Source organism: Palaemon carinicauda, chromosome 24 (assembly GCF_036898095.1).
Source record: "Palaemon carinicauda isolate YSFRI2023 chromosome 24, ASM3689809v2, whole genome shotgun sequence".
Taxonomy (NCBI): Eukaryota; Metazoa; Arthropoda; class Malacostraca; order Decapoda; family Palaemonidae; genus Palaemon; species Palaemon carinicauda.
This window is the reverse complement of record NC_090748.1, coordinates 15,935,865-15,948,752: the sequence shown is the minus strand read 5'-3', so window position 1 is coordinate 15,948,752 and position 12,888 is coordinate 15,935,865. Positions and strand designations below refer to the sequence as shown.

The following is a 12,888-nucleotide window of genomic DNA, read 5'->3' as shown; positions in this document are numbered from 1 at the left end:
GACTGAGTTTATTAATCAATCCACCCAGAACCTTCTCCATCCAGACTCACATAAGCTTACAGATCCCACAATTATCTAATACCCAGAATTATGTTAGTCTATCTAGCAAATCTTACCCAATCAGATTCACATAAGCTAAATATCATCCATTTATCCAATACCCAAAATTAGGTTTATCAGTCTATCTACTAAATATCACTCAGCCCGATTCACATAAGCATAAATATCCACCATCTATCTAATACCCAATATTGTGTTAATGGATCTATCTACCAACTTTCACCCAAATTGGGTTTATCAATCTATCTACAATCTTTCCCCTAAACCAGAATCACACAAGCTTAACCCTGGACAGGTAACGCTCGGCATATATAACCAGGACGCTGCGCAAAAAGACGTTTTTTTAGAACTGCGCAGTTGGGGTTGCTATTAGTCTAAATGTTAGCCCGTGAATCGTCAATTTAGGATACGCTCTTGCAGATGTCGGACGTGCTGTAGCAGCTGCTCTGTTCATCTCGACGCCATAACACATTTTTCACGGGTATACCGGTCATTTATGACCCAGCGTTGCGTTCCACGTGAGTTTAGTGAAAGTCAAAGTTTTCATATAATTGATTATAGCATTATTGTCATTATATGTGTTATTGATATTTTTATACAACTTTTGTGAAAGATTTACCAAACTTCTAGAACCACCAGCAGCCAGCTGGCATGCTTCTAGAAGGAAATATGGTGGATATTCTGATTTCCTAATTTTGATGATTTTTTTTTTTTTCAGAGCATGGCTTCTTCGAACGAACTTTACGAGGAAGACTCGTTCATCAACCTTCCAGGAAGTGAGAGTGAGGAAGAAGAGGATGCCCCACATGAGGTTGATGAAGACCACGAGGACAATGGAGTATTTCACTTCGATGCTTCGAGATTTTATTCAAGCAGCTCCAAGGTGTCCCCCTCAGCTTCAACAAGTTCCCGCAACCCTTTCCCCGCTTCCAAACGTTGTAAGAAGTCTAAGCCTGTGGTGTCCGATGTTACTATGTCTGTTAATATTATTGTGGATGATTTGGAAATCCTGCCAGCAGACGAGGAAGACTTTTATGACCCTGACGACCCACCTTCAAGACCCTCTACATCCCATGATATGTCTCATGACATACCATCAGAGAACTTGACGTCCGCAGAACTACGCAGCAGGAAAAGGAGAAGGGGCCAGTTGCATGGTGCAGTAGGAACTGCTTTCAAGAAGCTGAAAGAGGAGTGTGTCAAGGCAAGGGATGGCCCAGTTTGGCACCGGGATCCCAATCTAGACCTGCCTAGATATGATACCCATTACATCCCCAGGGGGAGTTCCAGCACCATAGTACAAGGCATTACAAGACCCTGTGATTTCTTTGCTCTCTTGTTTGATGACACAATGATGGCCACCATTTGTGTAGAGACCAACCGGAAGATAGAGACTCTGAGATCACAATTCAAGAAGGCTGATAGCTACACATTTGGGGAAGTCTCTCTGATGGAACTGAAGGCCTTCCTTGGTCTTTTGATCCTGTCGGGGATACGGAAGGACAATCATGTGGCCACATCGGACATGTGGTCTTTGCTAGATGGCTCTCACGTCTACAGAGCTGTCATGACTGAACGCCGGTTTGCCTTCCTTCTACGAGTCATCCGCTTCGACGACAGTGCCACTCGACAGGAACGTCGCATGACTGACAAGATGGACCCAATTCGCAAGATTTGGAATATGCTCATCCAGCACTGCAAGGAGAACTACAAGCCAGGACCTCATACAACTGTTGATGAGCAGTTGATTCCTTTCCGTGGACGATGCCCTTTCAAAATGTACATACCAAATAAACCAGCAAAGTAAGTAAATCTATGACATAAATAATTTATGATAATACTTGTTTTATATATATGTTTGTGATATATTTTGTTTATTTATTTTCATTGTTATTATTTTTATTTTTATTATTCTATTTAGTGATTTTTATTTATTTATAGTTGCTATACTTTTATTAATTGTTTTTTCTTATCTCCAGGTATGGGTTGAAGGTGGTCATGGCATGTGATGCTGACACGCATTACATGATCAATGCAATCCCTTACATGGGCAAGGGGAGTGTTGAGCTTCCGAAAGGGATGACGTTAGGAGAGATTTTTACTATGGAGCTTGTTCAGCCATACCACAGACGAGGAAGGACAGTGACAACAGACAGTTGGTTCACCTCCCTGCCCTTAGCCCTGTCGCTGAAGGATGTTGGCATGAACCTGGTAGGGACCATCAGACAGAAGCCCTATATTCCTCAGTGTGTCATCAACAAGACGATGGAAGTTGGTTCTTCTGTGGCTGCATTCTCCTATGCCCACAACGTCACCTTGCAGTGCCAGAGGGTCAACTCCACCAAGTGGGTTCTTCTGCTGTCGACATTCCACCACCAGCCTTCAGTCATCGAGAACTACAAATCTGACATTCAGATGTTCTACAATGCAACTAAGGGTGGAGTTGATTGCTTTGATCAGCTATGCAGCATCAGTTCCTGCGCAAGAAAGACGAGACGGTGGCCTCTAGCATACTTCTTTGGAATGCTCAACATGGTGATGGTAAACTCCTATATTCTGTACACCGACAACACGAGTCTTCCAAAGAGGAGTAGGCGGCAGTTCTACAAGGAGCTGATGGAGGGCTTGTGCTACGAATGGGTCAATCGTAGGTACAGGCTCTTCACTTTTCTCTCTCGTGATCTGAAACATATCATGAGAATAACATTCAATCATCCTGAAATACCACAAGAAGCAGCGTCCTCGAGGTTGGAAACGCGCACAAGATGTTTCATGTGTCCCAGCAACACCCACAAGAAAAGCAGAATTTCTTGTGTTCATTGTCATAAACCTGTCTGTGCCAGCCACCAGGTTATCTGCTGTGCCAATTGCAAAAATGTCTAGGTAAGACACCACATATTTTCTTTCATGTTGCAGTAAAGTTTTGAGAATATATAATTTTCATGAAAAGTCGTCCCTCTCAATTATAGTGTTCTTTCGGGGTTTACAGATTCCTCTTTTCCTAATTTTTTTTGCTCAAAGTTATCGTGTATCATCTGAAAAGATGCATGTAGAATTTCAGTCAAAAGTTTTCATAGGACAATGCTCAAGAATAATAATGTAAACATTACAAATATCAATATTATTGTTCCTTAGGAATGTAGAATATTAACAAAGTGAAGGAGGGTAGTAATACAGTTTGAATGTGTGTTCGTTTCTTATAATAAGAATAACCTTAAACAATTGTTACTAATAATATACTGTATATGAAATGATGATTTGTATACAAAACAGATATTATATATATATATATATATATATATATATATATATATATATATATATATATATATATATACATATATATATCGTATTGTTGAAAACCAGTACTATGATAAAAATGTCACACTCTACCCCTGTTAAGTTGTCAAGATAGTTGAGGCGATTGCCAAAGGAACAAAAAAGATACAGCAATGTACTCATAATATTGCCAAGGTCCTAATTTTGCTTCCAATAGCATATGGGATGGAAATAATTATATTGTAGAAGCTAGGCTATATTGACAAGAAGAGTAAGGATAACACATGGAATATGCAGATGCAGAGAAAAGTGCAAAACAGGAACTCATGTTCAATAAATGCCAAATCTTATATGAATAACCCCACACGACATATCATGCACACAATAAATAAACGGTTTGACATATTTGACAATTCTATGCAGCTCAAATTTATTTTTCACCTGCGTCGTTTGTCTCATCTCTCATTCGATTCTCTGTTAGGTTCTTCAACCTGAAGGGTAACTGCATTTATATTAATCGTTATGCAATAACACATATTATTAGCTTGGATTTTAAGATATATTAATTCTTTTGCTTAAATAGCCTTATTAGCATTATTGTATCTTATTCAATATTAAGAGAGAGAGAGAGAGAGAGAGAGAGAGAGAGAGAGAGAGAGAGAGAGAGAGAGAGAGAGAGAGAGAGAGAGAATCAGGATGAACCACCAGTACAAGTGATTGCGTGTTAGGTTGCGGCATTAAAGATGGCACCCGGTTTTGAGTTGCCACTACTCTTTTTTTATATAGGTACTCTAATCTGCACCTTTTAGTTTGTTGAATTTGACAGATGCTTGTTTTCATAGAGTATGAAAAAAAAAATCCCTGATTTTGCCAGAGTTTCTCCGAAAGGAGAAATATTTGTTGTACCAAACCAGTTGCAAATGTCCTACTTTTCCTTGTTGAAAGCTGCTGAGGATCGCTACAGCTACTCAGAATTTTCTTTGTAGTTAATCATAAATAACTTTCGTTCGGACTGGATACTTGGTAGCGTCCCCACCACAAGTAACTCGTAGTGCATCTGTGGCATATCGAGAAGCTTTGACCACTGGATTACTTCTCTTCAAATAAAAAAAAGGATGCCTTGGACCATCATAAGGGCAAAATAGCTATAGCTTTGCTATAGAAAGCAATGAGGTGTGAGCTCCAAATATCATAAAACTTATAGAGCAGAGGTATATAATTTAGTGACTGTTTGTTCACTTGAAAAAGCAATAAAATACTACCAACATACTGTATATATGCCAGTATAAATGTCATCTGCCTCACATGAAATAGTAATTGCTGCTGAAACACCAGTTTGCTTCTTTTAGTGAGTGATACTTTGGACCAGAAATTTCTTAGAGAATTTCATATTGATAAGCAGGATGAAACACTAAGTCTTACTCAAAAGTTATTTTTTAATTCGAACATTTTATAAGCACTAACAACCACTGCTGTTATTGTTTAAAAAAAAAAAGAAGCTAAAGCATTCGTTAGAAACACAAACAATATTCTTGTTCTCAAGTAAGCTATTGAAGAATTTATGCTATATACTTTTATAGTGTCCAAATGTTTAAAAAATATGATGTGGATACCATTTTAGAGCATTTTAGATTCAATGTTAGTAACATTCCAAAACTAGGTAAAATTAGAAAATATTTCCTACTGTATGTACTCAGCCATGGATGAAATGGTAATTACTTATTTCAATGAATACTATTTTAGATCAAGAATATTATTAAGAAAGGAAATCAAGGCTTCGAAATAAATTGATTACTCCAATTACTTCATAGTCCAAAACAGTTAGCTTGGATACATTTTTAGATAATCTTTGGATATGTGAAAAGACACAAGTCCTTTCATAAATGGAAAATACTGAAAGGGTACGTATAGAATTTAAAAATGGTTCTGCATGTAATGAAGCTTACTCAAAAATTTCTCAATAACAGTGTAACCTTCAGTATAGGAATAAAGTTGTAAACTGAAAATATGTGCATTGCAATTATTGTTTTTTTTTTATCTAGTACATCTATCATAAACAGTTCAACGTAGCTACACAATTACATTTTTTGTTTTATAAATATAAAATTGATAAACATCACACAAACAAAAATTGTTTGAATGCATTTTGTAATGATACTGAATGTTTTTTTTTTTCTAACCTATGCTAGTAATATTCGAGAATGAATGGGAATTTTATAATACCAGGATACGGGTACTTCCTCATTAACGACATGTGTGAGGGGTAATAACACTGTTACTAGGCAAAATCATCATTAATAATGTTATCCTTCAAGTCGTCAATGTAAACATATGAAATCTAAGTCGTATAATACCAATAGAGTTACTAGTAGGCTAGGTCTAAAAAAATTACATGTTTCCTTAAAAAATTGGTAATTGAAAGTGTAAAATATTTATTAGCACATGTACTACAAATATTCTGCAGTAAATCCATTTTGCTAAGGGACAAAATAAGAAAATCCACGACATTGATTAGCAGAATGATTGATTGATTGATTTTGAGTTTCTTGACATCCTGATATCGAAGGTCATTGACGCACATGAGAAAAATGAAAGAAAAGGTGCTTCATCTAAGTTTATATATATATATATATATATATATATATATATATATATATATATATATATATATATATATATATATATGTATATATATAAATATACATAGATATATATATATATATATATATATATATATATATATATATATATATATATATGTGTGTGTGTGTGTGTGTGTGTGTGTGTGTGTTCCATTTAAAAGCCCTAAAAGCCACTGCTACATCAGTTACAACGGAAAGGGAGGAAATTAAGTTATTCCTGTGATGCGCAGATGATCAATTTGAAAACGAAATGAGACAGCATTCGAAATTCTTTTGTTGTCAAAGATTTGATCTAGTTTACGAAGTCACTAAAGAGGATATCCAAAAGGCTATAGAAAGTCATGAAGAAAAGAACATTATTAAGTTTATGAAAGTCATCTTGATAAGAAGGATTAGATAAAGAGATTTTTATAGAAAGACTATCAGTTTCAATGGCTCATGCTATTCATGTCATAGAAAACGTACGTCAGACAGGTCTGACGTATCGATCCGATCTTACATGACTAAAATAAATTATCAGAGATACAAATATAGATGTCATGTTAGCCTTCAAAATTTGCTCTAGGAAATGCAATATTCTAAGCCTAATTAACAGTGAAAACAATAGGCCTGGTTAAGCAATTGAAAGTACAGTACAAAAAGATAATATCAAGTTTTAGCTGGAATGACAAAACCAATGAACAAGAAATGTTTGGAAAATGGGAAAGATAATATTTCAGTGGGCGTAATCTATTACAACGGATAATATTTGATTTTAAGAATAAAGAGCGGAGCTAATTTACCTTGATAATGTCAGAAAGATTTGATCCATCATGCCTCATCATATGAATACACCTATTCAAGATTGTCAACCTAATATGAAGTACCTAAACTGGAGAGATTTTTCCAAATGACATCCATCAGAGACTCCGCCGAAACTAAAAAAGAAAATCTTCATTGATTATCTTCAGTTAAATCTTTTAATATTGATGATCTTCCATGAGGAAGTTCAACCTCCTTTGAAGAACTAACAATTAAACCAAAATTGCACCAGTCACACATGTGTTCCCACAGAACAGATGATTGTAAGAATACATCTAATATACAACAAACCATAGTACTATACCAAAGTCAAAGTGAGTTGCTTGTAAGGTTACTTTGCTAAGTGGTTGCTTCATTCACCTGACCTCTCATAGTTTACTGATGACTACATAATGTTAACATCATTTACAAATGCTTTTAATTCAATGGTAATGTCCAACATATCAAATAATGCAAAAAATGGCATTACTTACATCATTATGTTAAAGTATATCCTATATGTTGAATGAAAGCCTCTACTGTCATGGAATGTACTAGAAGATAAAGAAAATTGAGGACTAAATTACGAGATAAACATGTAGAACAACACAAAGTAACAATAACATATCACCAGTTGAACTGTGGTCAAGATAGATCACATTAGAATATCAAAGGAGTTCTCATGTTGGCATTTCAGGTTTATTTGTGAAGTTCCCTATATTGGATGTTATATAACATACTTCTTAGAAGAATTATTTTGCTCTTGACCTGCTATGTTAATCTTAACTAAAAAGGGTCATATAAGGTTTGAGGAATTTGAGAATTTCTTTGTGAATAATTTTATGGAAATAGCAAACAATCCTGCTTTTGAACAGACAATCAATGGAAGCTGACAACCGCAAAGCAGAACTAGACTAGCCTTTCTAATCCTCACAGAAGAGGGGAGAAATCTCTTTGTTAAAGCCTTATTGTCAGATGGTCATAACAAGCAAACAAATTCACAAAGATATGAAAAGAATCTAGCTTTAAACCATTTTTCCCTATAAGTATACCAGAATGAAATCTAGACAAGGAAAACCTGTGGTGAATGTAATAAGAGGAATCCAACTTGTTTGGTTGGTGATGATTTAAAGCAAGTAAAGAAAAAGAAAATAATAATATTTCTTAAAGTTGTATGGAGCGAGCTACAACCAGTCAATTATCATCTAAGATACAGAACATATTAATTAAAAGAAACTATTATGTTTGGCAGCGACATGAGAGCATAGAGAAATTTCAGTCTCTCATTAGTGTGCTACTGTTATTAACACACATTGAGTATGTGTTGTTTGAGAGGTTGAGTCTTGAAATAAAGTCAAGCATGTTAACTTTAAAATGGTTTATTCTCTAAAAACAACAGGTGAAGTATAGATAAGAACTGCCTAAAATATCGATATCACAGATATCGTATATTTAGTTATCTCAGCATTTAAACACAATATGTAAACTTTACATTAGTCTAGGGAGACACCTGCATCCGGTGGCGACACAATCTTTCACACGGTATGCATTTGTGTTTATGCTTCATAAAAATGTTACATTGCTGAGAGATGCAAAATGCATCCTGTTAAGATTTTGTCTGACTACAGCAAATCTCACTAGCTTCTTCTTCCAAAATGACATATTACGTCATGTGTTTTAAACATGTAATAACTAACTATTACATCAGCTCGGCCAGGTATCTCAATTTTTTTTTTTTTAAATTTAACAACACGCCAAAATATGTTTACTAGGAGTGTGACTGGATATATGTATCATTCTTTGTTTAACTTTAGCCATAAGCAAATGAGGACGAATGTTCAAATAGGCATATTATAAAAAATAATAAGCCCTATATATATATATATATATATATATATATATATATATATATATATATATATATATATATATATATATGTATGTACAATTATTCTTTAACAAGTTACCGAATCATATGTATATCAGTAATATTTTTGGTACCATATAATCATTTGCTAGCAATGTACCATATATGTGATCTGTATTTATCATGCATATTTTTCTTTGTTTTGGTAATATCTTTTCATATGCATTATTGTTATTATTTTTTTATAATATGCCTATTTGAACATTCGTCCTCATTTGCTTATGGCTAAAGTTAAACAAAGAATGATACATATATCCGGTCACACTCCTAGTAAACATATTTTGGCATGTTGTTAAATTAAAAAAAAAAAAAATAGATAGCTGGCCGAGCTGATGTAATAGTTAGTTATTACATATTCTGTTACCTTTACTTTATCCGAAAAAGCAGGCCAGTAATTTGCTATAGTATAATCTTTCTCTAGAGATTATGACTCTTATTAGAAGATGTTGTCTTGCTTGTCTTCAGCCAATCAGAGACATACCAGCTTGGAATAAGTTATCATTTGCAGGGCTTCTCAAACATATTTGGATACTCAATAGATCGGTGCAAGTAATAGTTCATGAATATGAAAAAAAAAAATACAATAGTATATCACTTAATGTAGTGATCCTAGTTAGAGAATTAAAAACCCAAGCTGCAGTCATCAAGATGTAAGAAATGGGCTTCAGTCACAGAGATATACTGTAGGTAGAAGTACGGAAGAAAAAGTATTAACATAAAGAACAAAGTTCTTGTTTTTGGTGGTTGTTACAATATATTATTATCATTATCATTATTATTATTATCATTATTATTATTACTATTATTATTATTATTATTAGTAGTAGTAATAGTAGTAGTAGTAGTAGTAGTAGTAGTAGTAGTAGTAGTAGTAGTAGCGTTAATATTATAAGCTAAGTAAAACCCAAGTTGGAAAAGCAAGATGCTATAACCCCAAGGGCCCTAACCGTAAAAAATAGCCCACTGAAGAAGAGTAATAAGGAAATAGATAAACGATATAAGAAATAATGAACAATTGAAATAGAATATCTTTAAAACTTTAAAAATATTAAAACAAATATTTCATATAAACACTATAAAAGCACCTATGTCAGGCTGTTCAACATATAAACATTAGCTGCAAGTTTGAACTTTTGTAGTTCTACTGACTCAGCTATCAAATTCGGGAGATCATCCGCTAGCCTGGTCACAGCTGAAATAAAACTTCTAGAGTACTCTATAGTATTAAGTCTCATGATGGAGAAGGTCTGACTATGAGAATTAACTGCATGCATATTATTACGAACAGAATGGAAATGTAGGGGAGTACCTGAACGTAAAAGACTGTCAGAATTATAGAAAATCTTATGCAATATACATAATGAACTAATTGAACGATGGTGCCAGAGATTATTATCTAGATGAAGAATAAGGAATTTAAGACGCCGTAAGTCCCTGTCCAACGAATTAAGATGAGAAGCAGCAGCAGAAGACCAGCCAGGAGAACAATACTCAAAACAAAGTAGAATGAAAGAACTAAAACACTTCTTCAGAATAGATTGATCACCAAAAATCTTCAAACACTTTCCCTATAAGCATTTTTTTCTACGTTTCAAGAAGACATAGACATAATGTGTTTCTAAAATGTTGATTTGCTGTCGAGATCCACACCTAAAATTTGAAGTCACACAAAGTTAAAGAAACATTATTGATGCTGAGATCTACAGTAGATGTTGAGGAGTCACTGTCCTTGACCTGCTTACAATCCTACTTTCACTTCTGTTAGGATTCAATTTCATACTCCATAATTTGCACCCTGCACCAATTTTGGCTAGATCTTTATTAAGGGATTCTGCAACCTTAGATATATATATTCAGGAGAGGGAACTGATGCAAAGAGAGTACTATCATCCTTATATACAAAAAGCTTGTTATCTAGGCTAAACCACATGTCATGTGTATATAGCATGAAAACTAATGGGCCAAGAACACTACTATGAGGAACACCAGATATCACATTCCTATACTCACTATGAGGCCCATCAAAAACCTTTTGCGATTTATTTCTGAAAAATTCAATAATTATGCTAAAAAACGACCCACCCACTCGCAACTGTTTGAGTTTGAAAATAAGTTCCTCATGATCAACACAGTCAAAGGCAGCACTGATATCTAGGCTAATAATATGAACTTCTTGACCACAATCATAGAATTCCTGGACGGCATTGGAGATTGTAAGAATGGCATCACATGTTTCATGGCACTTACGAAATCAGAATTGCAAACTAAAGAACATATGATTACCTTCAGGAAACCTAAAAAGGTGTTTTGCTTAGAGACGTTAAAAAACTTTAGATACTATGGAAGTTATGGGAATTGGATGGTAATTATTTGGAGTTGACCTACCACCAACTAATTTATATAGTGGAGTAACATTACCAATTCTCCAACAAGTGCTAAAAACTTCCCTTCTTATTAGCTTGCGCAAAATAACAGATATGTTTGGATCAAAGAAATCTGCAGTCTTTATAAAAAAAGGAAAAATACCATTTGGGTCTACCTTAGTCTCAGGAAAACAGGAATGAGGAAGTTCTAGTTTCCCATTACTTTGCTTAGTGTCAAACACATCTACCAAAAGGGTTGTCTTTTCCTTTGGACATTGAGTGGCAGAGCCATCTGGTTTAAATAAAGGAGGAATTGTTGCATCGCCACAAAAGAGTGCAGATTTAAGGCTAGTCCACCACTTATGCTCCTATATTGTACCAGAAAGGGTTTCTTTTACTGTAATATTTTATTCATTTTCAGCTGAAGCATAAACTCTTTGAGCAAACGCTCTTAGCTGAGTTTAGTTATTCTTGGTCAAGTCTGATCTTTTACCTCCGAAAGATGATAGGCCTCTTGCTTCTCCAAATAAGCACGTCTACAATCATCATTTAACCATGGTTTGTCCTTAATTCGGTACCTTACCATACGAAAAGGGATACGCCTATCAATTACGTTGACTAGATTATCATTAAAGGGTACAACATTATTAACCCTACTAGTCTGCCTGAGATTTCATATAAATCATACATGACTATGATACATTTGGGACTGGCTGCTCAGTCTTCACTACTATTGAGAGGCATGATTGGATGTCCAAAACTAGAGAACCAACCTTAATTGTTACATCACCAGGAAAGTTAGTGTATAGGAGGTCCAACCAGCTGCCGTTACCAGACCTGACAGTAACTTCTATTATGATTTGCTCACAGATTGATTCAGAGGCTAAGTCTAAAGCTCTTAAGCCATATTGGAAAAAAGACAGTCGAAGATAGAATCATCCATATGTGGATTTTAGTAGATCAAACACAAATAGAAGCTGTTTCGCCAGCCACAAGCTTTTGTTACCTTAATCTCATGACATCCACATGCATAGTAGGACTTATGAGAAGCAGGGTACTTAGTCCTAATATACATCGTCATTCCCCTGGTCCTAGGGATGGCATCGCATTTCAACATTAATGGCTCCTTAAAACCTGTTATAAGGAGTTCAGATGAGTTCCTTATATTAGAAATAAAAGTTTCTGAGCACAAAAGAGTATCATACTGTCTGGGCGGAACTGTAATGTCTTGAATATTTGCATGAAGACCACGAATAATGCAATACAGTAGAGGACCATGGAAAAATCTAGGTCATGTTAGTCCCGGCTTTCACTCAATGGCTCCAGACAGAAGAGGAATTAATGGTGATAACAAATATATATCAATCTTAATAACTATATGAACAAGAATGATAACTAAATAGCCTTATCGGATTGATTAAAACATCATGCTAACAAAATCAGCCTGAGGACAGAGAGGGGCAGACCAACTGACCAATATTATCAACAAAATCATAGAGATGATTACATATTTTCTCTGTACATGGAACACCATAAGCACTTGCTTTTGAAATTGGTAACATTTCTAAAACCTTTTTGTTTGTGTTTGACCTTTTCCTCATATCTGATTCAGAATTATCAATATATTTCTTAGGCATTCGAAATGAATAAAAATCATTAATGCTTTGCTAGGATATATTATTAAGCTGATATATTGATACATTATAGTAATGAAAGGTTATATTCATACATGCATGTATCTTTGGATGGATGTATGTAAAGTAATACATTGAAATAAAAAAATAAGGATTCTTGAAATCAAAGATGATCATCAGGGTGAGGTTGAAGGAACGTCGTC

General features: G+C 34.7%; 1 protein-coding gene across 1 annotated transcript; it reads left to right on the top strand.

Moving 5' to 3' along the window:
- The first annotated feature begins 716 nt into the window (after positions 1–716).
- On the top strand, positions 717–2,960 carry LOC137617820 (piggyBac transposable element-derived protein 4-like). Its single transcript, XM_068347772.1, has 2 exons — positions 717–1,863; positions 2,040–2,960. Exons 1-2 carry the CDS (start codon positions 782–784, stop codon positions 2,941–2,943), a joined length of 1,986 nt encoding a protein of 661 aa, XP_068203873.1. The 5' UTR covers positions 717–781; the 3' UTR covers positions 2,944–2,960.
- The last annotated feature ends 9,928 nt before the right edge of the window (positions 2,961–12,888 follow it).